At 34.5% G+C, this 16,025-nt stretch overlaps 2 protein-coding genes across 3 annotated transcripts in view; both read left to right on the top strand.

Moving 5' to 3' along the window:
- Positions 9,750 to 13,754, top strand: LOC104724902 (ribonuclease 3-like protein 3). 2 transcript variants are annotated; one of them, XM_010443468.1, is made up of 7 exons: positions 9,750 to 10,071; positions 10,198 to 10,350; positions 10,444 to 11,096; positions 11,401 to 11,941; positions 12,029 to 12,184; positions 12,277 to 13,127; positions 13,250 to 13,754. In XM_010443468.1, the coding sequence occupies exons 1-7, from the start codon at positions 9,769 to 9,771 to the stop codon at positions 13,614 to 13,616; spliced, it is 3,024 nt and encodes a 1,007-aa protein (XP_010441770.1). In that variant the 5' UTR covers positions 9,750 to 9,768; the 3' UTR covers positions 13,617 to 13,754. The 2 variants fall into 2 exon arrangements, with proteins under 2 accessions (XP_010441770.1, XP_010441771.1); XM_010443469.1 differs by lacking the exon at positions 9,750 to 10,071 and having other exon boundaries at positions 10,236 to 10,350; positions 10,444 to 10,562; positions 10,652 to 11,096.
- Positions 14,235 to 16,025, top strand: part of LOC104724901 (protein ROOT HAIR DEFECTIVE 3 homolog 2-like) — a gene marked incomplete in the record, with an annotated part of 12,208 nt that continues 10,417 nt past the window's right edge. The window contains 6 exon segments of the mRNA XM_019233068.1: positions 14,235 to 14,417; positions 14,553 to 14,728; positions 14,943 to 15,009; positions 15,120 to 15,222; positions 15,446 to 15,516; positions 15,809 to 15,862. Of these exon segments, the coding sequence (XP_019088613.1) occupies positions 14,575 to 14,728; positions 14,943 to 15,009; positions 15,120 to 15,222; positions 15,446 to 15,516; positions 15,809 to 15,862 (449 nt within the window).

The following is a 16,025-nucleotide window of genomic DNA, read 5'->3' as shown; positions in this document are numbered from 1 at the left end:
TGCCTCAATAAGCACGAGTATGCTGCTGTACTAACTTACCAACGTTTTTTTACTGTGTTTAACTCTTTTCAGCTTTGAAGTAGAAAGAGGGCCAAGAAATGAGCAGAAAATTGTTTGTTCAGTTCAGATTGAGATCCCAACAATAAAAGGTACCTTTTTCATAAAGGGAGATGCAAAATCAAAGGAAAAGCAAGCAGAAAACTCAGCAGCTTACCACATGACAAGAGCCATAAATAATCTGCAAATGCCGGAAAAAATTAATAAGAAGAAGAAATCATCTCTCTTTTGCTCAAAGATGGATTCTGATTCTGTGGAAGCAGTGGAGAAGATCTTGAATTACATTTTCACGAACAAGGATCTTCTGACTGAAGCGCTATCGCAAACCTCTTCTCAATTTAAACGGCTTATGTTTGTCGGCGAGGCAGCTCTAGAACTCGCCTTCACGAATCACATCTACCTCATGTACCCTAAGTTTGGAGCCAGGGAGATGAGTCTGTTGCGAATCGCAAATACAAGAAACAAAAATTACGCCCGCGTTGCCGTCAAACACAACATTTACCAATTCTTTATAAGCAAACTCAAGTTAGATGAAAAGGTTACTAACCATTTCTTGTGGTTACCAATTCCGTATTATCTTTGCTTGATTGACAACAACACTTTTTTGGTGTCATCTTGTAGGTTAAAGTGTTCTCAGAGGTGGAGGGAAAAGAGAATAGCCCAGTTCCTCAATCGCCGAAACCCCCAAAAGTAGTCTCTGACCTTGTAGATTCTGTAGCTGGAGCTGTTTTCATTGATATGAATTTTGATGTTAAAAGACTTTGGGAGGTACGTTGTGTTCTCCACTAGATTTGTGTTTATCATTCTATGTTACATGATTCTCAACTTATTTTATTCAACTTATTAAATAAAAGGAGAAAATTTGCAGATCTTCAGGGGTCTTTTCGAGCCACTATATATATTGGATGATTTTCGGCTGAGACCTCAACCACTTCGTACCCTTTTTTGTATGGGTGATAAGGAAAATGGAAACAGGACTACTAGCGCTCACGTAGATCTTGATGATGAATTTATAGCTCGTGGGAAAAATGAAAAGACTAGAGATGCAGCGAAGATGAATGCTGCTAAGGAAGCATTACAGAAGTTATCAGAAAGTATGCCCGTTGAAATAGTTATGGAGGAGCATAAACTAGACATTGAAATTGAAGATGCAAAAGACAAGTTGATTGAGATTTGCAACAAGAGAAAGTGGCCGAACCCGGTTTACAGGTATATCTTAGTATGAAAGTTGTGATGTCATCTTACCTATTGTTTTGCTTTATTGAGGTCGGTTATGTTTGCTGTGTGTGCGTGCCTTAATAAGCACGCTGAAACCCTTTTTTGTTTTACTGTGTTTAGTGTTGAGAACTATGAAAGACCTGGGGGATTTGTTTGTTCAGCTATGATTGAGACTACAACTGAAGAAGGTACGTTATACGCCAAGGGAGATAGAAGAAGACGGAGAGAGACAGCAGAGAACTCCTCAGCCACACACTTGTTAAGAGCCTTGGAATATTCTCTGAAGGACGATTTGTAATGTTAGATATGTACTTTTGAGCCACCATTAGCTTAGATATGTACTTTTGAGCCTTGTAATCGTCTTATGTGAGAGAAGAAGAGGCTCGGCCTAGTTTCAGCCAACATGTTATGTTGTTTTGATTTAATAAGTAGACATCCAATTAACCAAACCTAGGCTTCAAGTATCTCCCCGGAGATTTAAAATAAGTTAGTACTTATGTTGTTTTGATTCTTTAAACAACTACTTAGTTTAGATGAGAAGAAGAAGAATCTTCTAATGCCGGAGGAAAGTTTAGATGAAAACAAGACTCTGCATCTAAAGAAGAGGAGAACTGTTTATGTTTTTTTTGGGGGGTAAATTCTCTTTATTCACAGTTTACAAATGCTTATTACATCTGTTTATATATTGTGCAATGAGAGAGAGTCTCTTTTTTTTTTTTTCAATCCAATGAGAGAGAGTCTCTAGATTCCAAAAATAGTTCCTCCATTCTCACACTTTTGTCATTCTCACACTTTTGTCATTCTGTGTCTACTTCACATCGTATGCGCTCGATCTGTCTTTTTATATTATTCATACACACGTGACACGTTGTTAGTTAAAGAATTTGGTCAATTAATCGAGAGAGACAACCGCAGGATAAATGTCGTGCTATGCTATTTTAATAGTAACTAAAATCGTCTTGCGCACGGTGAGTTACCAATAAAATAGTACTAGGTACCAACTCCCACTGATAAATCGATTTAAATAAAATATTATGAGTAAAGTTATTAATTGAGATTTAAGATTTATTTGTATAAAATAAAATATGTAAGTAGAAAATTTTTCGTTTATTCAAATTTGCGTTTATATTCTGTAAAATATGTTTCACCCGTGAAATATTTGAATTTAGAAAATAATTTCAAAGTGGTGTAGAAAGTTTTGATGTCTTTTTGTGTTTCTAAAAATTAAATTCATATATTTTATGTTTCACATTATTATTTATATAACTATACCATTAAATAGATAAAGCAATATTTTAAACTAATTGATTTCATTTAAACTAATCTTAAATTTAAAAATGTAATGAGAAAAATGATAAAAGTGATAAATAAATGAATAATTTTTTTCTTGTCTGTGAAATGTAATTTATTTTTAATAAGTAAATAGCTTTTTTGTCAACAATAAGTAAATAGGTTATGAAAATGATAATTATATACATTTTCGGATTTAGTAGTTGATTAAATCTTTCATTTTTAAAAGTAATAGAAAAAATATTGGTTTCTAATATTTCAATGACATATTTATGTAAATAACAATGAAAAGTAAAGGCATTTATTAAAAAATGTACAGGAGCTCTGTGAACGCGACACCTCAGCTTTTTGTGAGAGTACTTCTATATTAATTTTATCATAAAAAATTTAAAAATTATCCAGACCATAATTTTTTTTTCTTTTGAACGAGCCATAATCTATTCTCCTAGAAAGAGCCAAAAAGAAAAAAAAATAAAATACCAAATAAATCATTTTTGTAATTTACATTTGATAGTGTATAATAACACATTTAAACAAACTTTAAATTTCCAAGAAATACGTTTGGTAAATAATTTTAATTTTGCAACCTAATAATTAGGGTATCCACCAAGTCTTGTTAAACAAGTTTAAACCAATATTAGTCGGTGGGATTTCTTACTCTAATATATATAATAATCTTCTACCAGTAACCCTAATTAATGCAGGAGGAAAGCGTAATGTCTCTCTCTTCAACTAGTCTATAAATCTTTTCTCTTGTTTCCTTTAATGGTGTTGAGTATTTTTGTGTTTGTTAAACCATTATGTGTATGTGTGTGTGATGATTTTATAGGCGATTTATTGGATGCTGGTGTGAACCGAAGTCCGAGTTCTTAACTGAATACCCCTGCAGCTGAGAGGAGTAAATATAAGTATAACGTTGACAAAGAAATGACACTTGTTAAGTTTGTTGATTCTCAGTTGGGACCTATTGGTAGCTTTAACTGGTTTGCTACTCATGGGACTTCCATGAGCCGGACTAACTCGTTGATTAGTGGAGATAACAAAGGCGCAGCTGCGCGGTTTATGGAGGACTGGTTTGAGAATGGACAGAAGAATTCAGATAGCTCAAGAAATATCCCTCGGCGAGTATCAACCATTGTTTCTGATTTTAGCAAAAACCGTAAGTTAAAATCCTTTCCTTGGAGAGTTACCTTATGTAGCAATTCTACATTTGCAGTTGCAGCTTAGAGTCATGTGAATGGAAAGTTCTATGGTTTTGTTTTTCTTTGTTTCAGAGAGTAGACTTTTGGATATTGCATGCAACTACTTATATAAGTCCTCTAAAGGACATACTGTGGATAAGTCCCTCCTTGATGCTAAAGTCCGAGTAAGAAACGGTTCAAAGCGTAGATTTGTCTCTGCCTTTTGTCAATCAAACTGTGGTGATGTGAGTCCAAATACTCTTGGTACGTTTTGCATTGACACTGGACTGCCTTGTGATTTCAATCACAGTACCTGCAATGGACAAAACGAATTATGCTATGGCCGTGGTCCGGGGTATATACTATAGTACTGCTTCTTGATTTTTTTACGTTTTCTATGTGTCTTATTCTATCTATTGCACATTTTGATTAGCGTTTCTGTACTTTTTTTTTTTGGTAGCTACCCTGATGAATTTGAGAGTACACGTATCATTGGAGAAAAGCAATTCAAAATGGCAGTAGGACTTTTTAACAAAGCTACAGAGAAGCTACAGGGCAAAATTGGTTACCAACATGCGTATCTAGATTTCTCAAACCTTGATGTCACAGTTCCTAAAGCAGGCGGCGGTTCTGAGACGGTTAAAACATGTCCGGCTGCAATGGGGTTTGGAAGGAGAGAGACATTACGCTTTCTGTTTGTTTTCAAAACATAATCTTCCTTAAATCCTATGATATCGAGAGTGTTTGTTTAGACAGCGAGCATAATAGAAGTAAACTACTTCATTGTTCGATCTCTTCTTTTGCTTGCTACTACTAATTAAGAGTTCATTTAGTTGGGGTTGACACCAAAATGTGCATCAGGATGGATCTATAACAAAAATTAACAATACCCTTGTTGAGTTGTCTTCAAAAGCTTTTGAGCCTTTCAATTTGTAGCTCAGAACTTCAACCTGACTGACTCTTGTTTATCCTTCTTGACTTGCTAGCTTTTGTTTGTAAATTTTTCTTTCTTGTAGGAGGAATAGGATGCTCTTCTTGCACTTGCAGTAATCAGTACTCTGATGAATATTTCAAATGATTTCTCTCTTATTTTGTTCTAAAAATGACAGGTCTACTACGGCGGTGGTTCCTTTGAGAGATCGTCGTTCAAGAGTACCCGGCAAAGGAAACTTTATCTGATACGTCTGCTGATGAAGCAATTCATTGCGGTGGAAGAATTGATCAATGATTTCACATTTGCGCATCCCGAGGCCGAGTTATCTGCAAAGGAGACTTGTTCATGTGGCAGTGCAAGAAGAAGAACCTCTCCTTAGCTTGGATGATTATAAATGAGATTGTCAGCGAAGAGGAGCTAGCCGAGCTAAAAAAGATGGTGTTTCGTCTTCGACTTGGAGAATTGGCCATGCACAGACTGCGCTAGAACGATGAATCAAACAGAAAATTTTAAAAATGTAATACAGATATTATTAGATCATATGCATTTAAGGAAGATTATGTTTTGAAAACAAACAGAAAGCGTAATGTCTCTCTCCTTCCATTATTAGTTCGTGTTCTACTTCTTCATGTGTTTTAGGATCTCTTCCTCTCTTTTTTTTTTGTAAACAAACAGAAAGTATAAAGTCTGCCGAATTGGAGAATCTCTCGGTAAGACACAGAAACTTTGGGCGATTGGGGATTATGGAGTTTAGTCTTGACGGCCCAGGTGAGAATGAGTATTCAAAGTCTAAAAACCCTGATTAAAATAGTAAATGTTAAATATTAAATAATTAAATAAATCAAAGTCTAAAAACCAAACAATAAAAATCTATTAAATATTAAATAAATCAAATTTCAGTAATAATACTAATATTACTTTTAATGTATATATAATGAATTTTACATTTGATTGTAAATAAAATTTGTACATTAAATTTTAGATATTTCATATTAAATATTAATAATTAATATTAACATAAAATAAAATTTTAAGAGTAATTTAAAATATTTTTGGTTTTTATTTACGATATAAACATGAGTCTTTTAAATTTATTTTACTATTCATAGAGTTTTCAAATAGAGACTTAAGATTAGTTTAACATGAAATTCATATAAAAAAAAATTTCCTGTCAATACATTGTGAAAATATGAAAAATTTTATATTAAAAAAATTTATATTATTAATAAAAATTTATTTTTATTAATTTTAAAATTAAAAAAAACTTTAATATTTGTACCTTTTTTTGTTCCATTTGTTATTCATCAATTTTGGGGAGGAACATTTTTGTTCTATTATTCCTTATTTTTTGAAGAATGTAGGAAAAAATATTATTTTCAAATAGTACAAAATTTGTGGAAAAATGAAGAATATCACATTTCTCCTCATTCTTTTCCTAAATTGTGGTTACCAATTGAAGCCTAAGTCGATCACTTGTATCTCCCCTTCTTCTAGTTGTCTCATCGCTTCAGCCCATTCTTCACTCCGTTGTCTATCTACTTCATGCATTTCTCCAAGTTCTCTCGCTCACTCTGCCATACTCACCACCTCTTCCATAAATCTTTGTGCTGATACGATATATTCCTTTGCCTTTGCGATAGTCGTCCTTTCTAGGCTTGTCTCGCTGTTGGAAACAACATGTAATTGAATATGAGTATCACTATGATTCACAGATCTGCAGTAGGAGAGCTTTTTTTTTGCGTGATTCAGTCACACAATCTCTTGCCCTTTTCAACATCACACATGCCATCAAAACTAGAGAATTGGAAATTTTGCCAAGAATGCCACATTTGTAAAAAAAGTTTTCTACAATGCCACAATTGTAAAACTTTATTAGAAATGCCACAAACTTATTAAAGTGGTCACTTGAGTTGACCATTTTGCCCTAAAAAAATAATGGCGAGAATCTGAATTAATTTTGGAGAGAGATGATGTGACGTGTCAACAATATTAATATGGGAATTAATTGTGTTTGTGGACAACATTTCAGTTATTCATATTTTAACGATAATTGTCCACCAGTTATTAAAATATTTTTAACTTTTAGAAGTAGTGGATATGATGTGTTTTCATGTAATTAAAAAGAAGTCTACGTGAAATTTTGATTTAGAAGTTGTCCATACATTATAGTGATCTTGTGTATCGTAAACAAAAATGTAAATACGTTGTGGACATGTTTCGAATTATAACACTTTGTCCTTTGTCCACACAAATTGATCACATTTCATTCACATGAACCATATTGATCATAGACAACCTTTTTTATCCATGTATAAATGTAGTGGACAACTTTAAAATTTGGTAAGTTGTCCACATGACTTCAAAGTTGTCCACAAAAATAAAGATTAAGTTGTCCACAAAATGAAAATTAGGTTGTCCACAAAAACAAACATAAAGTTGTCCACAAACGTTGGCTAAATACTCGTCTCTTGCCTAATAAGCACCATCATTAGGTATTCTGTAAACCAAAACGAAACTTTTGTGGTCCACCTACAAAACATCTATAACACAACAACAAGACAAATCGAATAAGAACAGAGCCGACAAACCCAGATTTGCGAGTCACAAAACATAATCAGAAAAATTCAACCTCTAAGACCAGAGCGAAGAAGAAAAACAGATTCACCATGAAATATATCTGAATGTGAGCACCACATATCCTAGTAAAACCATCAGAGTCTGCCAATCGAAGAAGATGATGCTTTGACGGCTAGGGCGAACAAGAGAAGAGAGAGCATTTTTTGTTTTGTTTGGAAAACATCATTTTTATTAATAAATTATGGAGAGAGAAAGTGAGATAGAAAAAAGATAAATGAAAGAAAAATATAAATTGAAGAAAGAAAATAAAAAGGTTAGTTTAGTCAATCTACCAAACATATATGGCATCGGAGAAAAGGTTTTGCGAATGTGGCATTCTCGAAAAAAAAATCACGGTAAATGGCATTCCTGTTAATAAATTCTAGAGAATACCCTAGAAAAAACTGTACAACTAGAATGTCGTTCTGTCCACAATTCCTAGTAATGAGGAGATTGGCATCGAGATTGTCAACAAGCCCATAGATGTAAACCTCTGAAACGCTGCTCTGTTGTTTTCTCAACAACAATGGCGGTCGACTGGTCCGTAACTCTCAAGCGAGCTATCAAAGCTTTCAACAACATTTCACTGTACAAACATCTCGCATAGAGTCCCGATCTAGGCAAACCAGTCTCCGCCACAATCACCGGAAGATTCTCGTGGCCTGTGACGACTATGTCGAGATTAAAGTTGACTTGATTAATTATAGGTATAACTCTCTGTGTCTTATCGAGATTCTCTAATCGCCCAAATTCTCTCTCAAGACTAGTCTCCATAGTCCCAATCGCCCAAATTCTCTCAAGTTTCTATGTCTAAATGATTCACCATTCGGCCAAACTGTTAAAATAAGAAGACTATTTACACTTTGGGCATGTTCGCTTGTCTGTCGCCAGCGACATCGGCTAAAAGTTGTTTGTTTGCTTGTCGCTAATTCATCGACCAGTCGCCAACGACCGCAATTTTCAGTGATCAGTCACTGGATCTAGCAACAAGCAAACAAACAACATAGCGATAAAAAAAATTAAAAAAAAATTGATAAATTAAATATGATCAAAATTAAACTTAATTAGATTAAAATATAACTACAAATAGTTATGAAAATTAAAATCAATCTAACTAAATAAAATAAAAAATAATAATATGAATATATTTGAATGAATAATATTAAAGTTAATAAATTAAAAATAAAAACTCAAAATTAATTATTCAAAAATATGTAATTTTGTTTTTAATTTATCTTGATAGTGTATATGTAATTTACATTTTATTTAAAAATACAAATTATCAAAATTTAAATTTTATATGTAATTTACATTTGATAGTGTATAATAACATGTTTAAACAAATTTTAAATTTCCAAGAAATACGTTAAGTAAATAATTTTAATTTTGCAACCTAATAAGGCCGTGTTCGGCACCTAATCGTTGCAACATCGATCAGAACAAAAAAGGTAGAAGAAGATAAGAGAGGGAAATTTAGATTTTTTTTCAATTTAATCGCAGCGACTGGTTTTTGTTTTTGGAAAAAGCAACTTATCAGTCGCTATAAATAATATCGGCAGTTTCTCTGGAACTAGCGACGACATTTCTACTTTCAGCGACTGTTTTGTTTCAAAACAACTTGACTTTTGCCTTGATCAATGCCTTTTTTTTTCGATCGCTGTCGCTATTGCAGCGATTAGGTACCGAACAGGGTCTAAGTATGATACATGTTATGTTGTTTTGATTTAATAAGTAGACATCCAATAAACCAAACCTAGGCTTCAAGTATCTCCCCAGGAGATTTAAAAGCTTACTTAAAATTGAAGAAGTTGAAAGTATTAAGCTGAATAAAATTAGGCTGAATATTCATGTTATTCATCTCCAAAAAAGTGGATGAACAAGTTGAACAATTTTGCTATAAAATTACTTTATTTTTCAATTTTTAAGTTGAAAGGCTTAAATAGTTTTTTCCAACTTCTTCAACCCCTTGCATTCAGTGAAAGTTGGTTGAATATTTTTTTTCTAACTCTTTCAACCTTTTCAAATGTGCAACCATTTGCGACCTTTAAGACTAATATTACGCTCTGAGTAACCAGAATAACGTGTTGATTACAATAAGACTAATATTACTTACAAGAAACTGAAACTTCCAAAGTGAAACATGCGATTGCCAAAATATTTCAAAAATAATAAACATTATAGGGTTTTAAATACTCAAGACTAAAATTAAGGGTTTAAAATTAATGTTTTAAATAAAAGTCATGGGTTTAAAATTACAAAAAAAATAGTTTTTTTTTGTCAGCTATCCACTTTCATTGATTAATCCAACATGGGCAGATTACAAGAGAGATACAATGTTAATTTTCGGAGTCCAATAACCCAAATATAAAGCCCAAACATAAACTCATACAAATGATAAACTACCTATAAATTAAATTAAGACTGCTTCTTGACTTGTGTCGGACCTACTAAAATCAGCTTTTTTCGCCCGAGATGATGGATTCATCAGTGGAAGCTTTGGAGAAGATCTTGAACTACAGTTTCGTGAACAAGTCTCTTTTCAAGGAAGCCTTAACTCAAACATCTCCTTTATTCAATCGGCTTGAGTTCCTCGGCGACTCGGTTCTTGAAGTCGCCTTCACTAATGACATCCACCACACTTACCCTAATCTCAAACTCAAGGAGTTGCGTGACTTGCGAACTGCTAATGTAAGTAACGAGAAGTTCGCTCGTTTCGCCGTCAACCACAACCTCTACCAATCCCTTTTACGCCACAATCCTTCTCTTTCTACAAAGGTCATCTTTTTTTTCTTTTTTTTTTTAATTATCGTTTTGTTAGAACAGAGTGTTACTATCTTGAGTTATCGAATGGAACATGTTCTTACTAATAGTAAAGTTTTAATTTTCATGCATGTATCTTAGATTAAAGAGTTCTCAGAAGCAGTAAGCAAAGAAGATGATCCTGTTCCGTATGGTGGATTAGTGAAAGCACCAAAAATTCTTGCTGACATTGTAGAGTCCATAGCTGGAGCTGTGTACATTGATGTGGATTTTGATGTACAAAGACTCTGGGAGGTCTGTTTCTGATCTGTTTGTTGTTCACTAGATTTGTGTTTCTAAGTCTATGTTATATGATTAATAAAGAGAAGAGAGGAGATTTTTTTGCAGATCATCAGGGGACTTTTCGAGCCAATATATACAATGGATGATCTACGGCAGCAACCTAAACCACCGTTTCTTACGCTCTTTCGTTTGGCTGATAAACACTGCAAACGAATCGACTTCAGGTATTCGAAAGATGACAACAGCAAGAAAAAAGTTGCTGAGGTATATCTTGATGATGTATTTATAGCTTCTGGCTGTGCTAAACGTATAGATACCGCGAAGCTGCTTGCTGTCGAGGGAGCGGTGCAGAAGTTGTCAGAATTTATTATGCCCATTGAAAAGATTATTGGTGAGGTTAGTGTACTTGTTGAACCTGAAGATGCCAAAGGGAAGTCGTTTGAGATTTGCTCCACTGCCTGTGAGAGCCCTTTAGCCGATGAAATGGCACAAGAAGAAATGGTTATTGATGAGGATAGTCCACATGTTGAACCTGAAGATTCGAAAGGGAAGTTGTTTGAGATTTGCTCTAGTAGAAAGCTACAGATACAGACTGGATCATCTTCGTTGGCCGATGCCTCTGCCAACTTGTTAACCTATGAACTTACAACAAAACAAATGGTTGTTGATAAGGATTGTTTAAATGTTGAACCGGAAGATGTGAAAGGGAAGTTGCTGGAGATTTGCAACAAGAATATGTGGCCGAAGCCGGTTTATAGGTATATCTTGTTCCTACTTTTTTCTTTGCTTTAGTAGGACTTTTGTTTTACTAAGTACTACACACTACTTGACAAGGACCATGATTCGAAGTCAAACTAATATCTTTGTGTAGTCTAGAGTCTAATGCATTTGCTAATCCGTGGTTAAACTCCAATCTAGGGTAGAGAAGTCACAAATATGCTCTTAAAAACTATACTTGTAAGATCAATGTGAGATGGCTGTTTTTTACTTTTTGTGTTTCAATAAGCATGAGTGTGCCATATTAACTTGAACACTTTTCTTACTGTGTTTAACTCTTTCCAGTGTTGAAGAACAGAAAGGGCCCAAAAATGAGCCGAGATTTGTTTGTTCTGTTAAGATTGAGATTCCAACTATAGAAGCTACGTTTCACATGGAGGGAGATATAAAATCAAAGAAAAAGCAAGCAGAAAACTCCTCAGCGTACCACATGATAAGAGCCTTGGAATCTTCTTTTATGAGTCTTGTCATAAGTAATCTGCATATGTCGAAAAGTTTAGATAAGCAGATTCCATCTCTCGTCAGCTCAGAGATGGATTCTGATTCAGTAGAAGCACTGGAGAAGATCTTGAATTACAGTTTCGTGAACAAGAATCTTCTGCAAGAAGTGCTAACACACAATAATTCACCTTCATTCCAGCGGCTTATATCCGTCGGTGAGCCAGCTCTTTCTCTTGCCTTTATGAAACACATATACCTCACGTACCCTAAGCTCGAACCAAAGGATTTGTCTCTGTTGCGAGATGCGAATACGTGTAACGACAGATACGCTCGTGTCGCTGTTAAAAAAGGCATCAGCCAATTCGTTATAAAGCCAGAAAGAATGGTAAACTAAAATTCCATTTCTTGTGAATTGAGAAGATCTCGCTTCTTATGATATTCTCATCAGTTTTTTTTTTGTGTCATCTCTTAGATTATGGAGTTCATAGAGATGATGGGCAAAGAAGATGATCCTGATCCAGATCCATATAGAACAGTGAAAGCTCCAAAAATTCTTGCTAATCTTGTAGATGCTATAGCTGGAGCTGTTAATATTGATGTGAATTATAATGTAGAAAGACTCTGGGAGGTTTGTTGTGTTTCATTCAGTAGCTTTTGTGTTTCTAATTCTATGTTATATGATTCTCAATATTTTTTCTAAAAAGAAAAGAAATTTTGCAGGTCTTCAGGGGTCTTTTCGAGCCAATATATACACTTGATGATTTACGGCTGCAACCTAAACTACCATTTGTTACACTTTCTCGTTTGGCTGATAAACACGGCAAGCAAATCGACTTTAGGTATTCGAAAGATGTTGACAGCAGAAAAAATATCGCTGAGGTATATCTTGATGATATGTTTATAGCTTCTGGGTGTGCTAAACGTATAGATACTGCAAAGCTGCTTGCTGCTGAGAAAGCGTGGCAGAAGCTGTCAGAGTGTATGGCCGTTAAAAAGATTGTTGATGAGGTTAGTCCACATGTCGAACCAGAAGATGTCAAAAGGCAGTCGTTTGATATTTGCTCTACTGAAGAAGTCCAACTGCAGACTGAATTAGCTTGTTTTCCGGCAGCCTTTGATAACCATTTAACCGATGAAACGACGCAAGAACAAGTGGTTATTAACGAGGATAGTCCTCATGTTGAGCATGATGACGTGAAAGGGAAGTCGTTTGATATTTGCTCCACTGAAAAGCTCCAATTACAGGCTGAATCAACTTCTTTGCCCATCAGCTTTGATAACCATTTAACAGATGAAGTGACACAAGAACAAATGGTTATTGATGAGAATACTCCACATGTTGAATCTGAAGATGCGAAAGGGAAGTTGTTTGAGATATGCTCTACTAGGAAGCTTCAGACACAGACTGGATTATCTTTGTTGCCTACTGCTGCTGAGAACCCGTCAACCTATGGAATAACAACAAAACAAATGGTTGTTAATAAGGATAGTTTACATGTTGAACCCGAAGATTTGATAGGGAAGTTGTTTGATATTTGCGCAAAGAATAAGTGGCCAAACCCGATTTTCAGGTAAACTGTTTTCCAAACTTTTTTCTTTGCTTTAGCTGGAATCTTTCTTATCTAGTTACTAGTTACAAGTGTACCGTATTAACTTAAAACATTTTTTTTTTACTGTGTATAACTCTTTGTAGTGTTGAAGAAGAAAGAGGGCCAAAAAATGAGCAGAAATTTGTTTGTTCAGTTAAGATTGAGATCCCAACTATAGAAGGTTTCTTTCACATGAAGGGAGATGCAAAATCAAAGAAAAAGCAAGCAGAAAATTCATCAGCAGATCACATGATAAGAGCCTTGAAATCTTCTGTAATGAGTCTTGTCATAAGTAATCTGCAAATGCCGAAAAGTTTAGATGAGAAGAAGAAGAATCTGCTAATGCAGGAGGAAAGTTTAGATGAAAACAAGAATCTGCATTCAAGAAGAGGAGAACTGTTTAAGTTTTTTTTTTGGGGGGGGGTAAATTCTCTTTATTCACAGTTTACAACTGCTCATTGCATCTGTTAATATAGTGTGCAATGAGAGAATAGTCTCTAGATTCCAAAATTAGTTCCTCCATTCTCTCACACTTTTGTCATTCTGTGTCTACTTCACATCCTATGCGCTCGATCTTTCTTTTCTTTTCTTGTGCAAATCCATTTCTATTTCTCTAGACTGAAACACCTCTGCCTGTGATCTCTTCAAGTGCTTTTTTCATGTCTGACACGAGATTTTTTCTCTACCGATCGAGCGAAAGAAGGCATCATCTCTCGCTTGATATCATCTGTTAATTTATCGTTTTGTTGATGGAAACAATACATCGACTTCACAGTGTGTTAATTAAAAAATTTGGTCAATTAGTGGAGACGACTGCAGGATAAGTGGTGCTATTTTAATAGTAATCCTAACAAAAACATGTATGTGTGCGGTGTACTATTAAAATCGTCTTGCACACGGTGAGTTACCAATAAAATAGTTTATTACCCACAATATAATATTACCAATCGAATCTAATATTATTTTTATCATAAAAAATTCGAAAGTAATCCATAATCTCTGTTTCTTTTTTTGAACAATGTAATCCATAATCTCCTAGAAAGAGCCAAAAAAAGAAAAAAATCATTTTTTTTGTTAAGAAAAAAAAAGCAAAAAAGAGACACAAACTCGAGAAAGAGAAACAAGCAAAGCTTCGTATATTATTTTTTCTCGCTGCTGTTTAGGCGGTTCTATTGTCTCTTCTTCTTCTTCCTTCTCAATCTCTAATTCGGCTGCTACAGTGAAGTTCATACAAAACAGAACGATCGAATTTTGTAATTGACCTAAGAATCGGTAAGAAAAAAGAAAAAAAAAAAAATCCCCAAAGTAGTTTCCTTACTTGCTGATTTGCATGTGTGAGAAAGGCTTCGCAACATCATTCGAAAAGTTTTTGGATTTTTTCTAATGACGTTTTTAGGGTTTTGGTAGATCCGTCGAAGTTGGGAAAGCTATGGGGGAAAACGATGATGGTTGCTCGACTCAGCTAATCGATGGGGATGGTGAATTTAACGTCAAGGGTTTGGATAATTTCGTGAAGAAGACGAAGCTTTCTGATTGTGGTCTTTCTTATGCTGTTGTTGCAATCATGGGTCCTCAGAGTAGTGGTGAGTTTGCCTTTGTTCTTCTTTCTTTGCATTGATCTTCTTATTAGTAGTAATCAAAGTTACAGTTTTTTTTGGGGATAATAATGGAATCTGGGTATATGAATCTCTCAACGTGACTTAGATTATACTTTTTTCTTTACTTCAGCTTGAGACATTTGCAGAGTCTTTTGATTTGTTGAGATATTCAAATGCTTATTGTTGTATGCCATTTCAGGGAAGAGTACACTTTTGAATCATCTTTTTAAAACCAATTTTAGGGAAATGGATGCTTTTGCTGGAAGGTTAGCAAAAAATTGTCAATTGTTTTTTATCTGTTTGTGGCAATGCTATTTTTAGAGTTGAATTTTGTTTGACTTGGTGAATTGTCTTCTCTTTTTTTTTTTCTTTGCAGGAGTCAAACTACCAAAGGTATTTGGATAGCTAGGTGTCTGGGTATTGAGCCTTTCACACTTGCCATGGATTTGGAGGGTACCGATGGGAGAGAAAGAGGCGAGGTAAGATGACTGCTGGATGACACGGTTAGCTATACATATAGTTGTAAACAAAAATTATGTTTTTGGCTAACTACTATCTAAGAATTTAATCATAAATTTCGAAAACCTATGGATACTTATATCTTGCAGATACTTATATATATACTTGATACTTTTACTTTTCTTATGTGTTTCTATCATTTCTCTTCCTGTTGTCTTTGGTAACTGGTCCTGTAATTTTCAGGATGACACTACATTTGAGAAACAAAGTGCCCTGTTCGCTCTAGCTGTTGCCGACATTGTACTGATAAACATGTGAGTCTATATTTTCTTGGTTCTTCTTTGGATAAATTTTACTGATGTATTTGAAACTTAGGGCAGAAAGTTAAACAGCCATTGTTAGACGTTGACAGATATAATTCTGATTTATCCCTTGATACTCTTAAGGTTTACATCTTTTCTGAATCTTATTTATCGTGTTAGGTTTAAATTCGAATGAACTGTTAAAGATCTACCTACACAGGCATTATTGAATCTTAGGTATTAAAAGGTTTTGGCTGTAGATATACTGTTTATTAGATTACTAACGAAATAATGAACTCCATAGGTGGTGCCATGACATTGGAAGGGAACAGGCTTCAAACAAACCATTACTGAAGACAGTTTTCCAGGTATCACTATCATGATGTGCTTGCTTGCATACGGAACGTTCATGTTCAACTAATAGATTCGATAACTTGGTCATTATTGCTTTCGTAGGTCATGATGCGATTGTTTAGCCCTCGAAAAACAACTCTTCTTTTTGTCATACGTGATAAAACAAG

This window comes from Camelina sativa, chromosome 11 (assembly GCF_000633955.1).
Source record: "Camelina sativa cultivar DH55 chromosome 11, Cs, whole genome shotgun sequence".
NCBI lineage: Eukaryota > Viridiplantae > Streptophyta > Magnoliopsida > Brassicales > Brassicaceae > Camelina > Camelina sativa.
This window is presented reverse-complemented; position numbering and strand designations above follow the sequence as displayed.

Coding starts and splice junctions, on each gene's coding strand:
- LOC104724902 (XM_010443468.1), top strand. CDS start 9,769: ATGATGGATTCATCAGTGGAAGCTTTGGAGAAGATCTTGAACTACAGT. Junction 11,097..11,400: donor TGGCCGAAGCCGGTTTATAG/GTATATCTTGTT, acceptor AACTCTTTCCAG/TGTTGAAGAACAGAAAGGGC. Junction 11,942..12,028: donor TTATAAAGCCAGAAAGAATG/GTAAACTAAAAT, acceptor GTCATCTCTTAG/ATTATGGAGTTCATAGAGAT.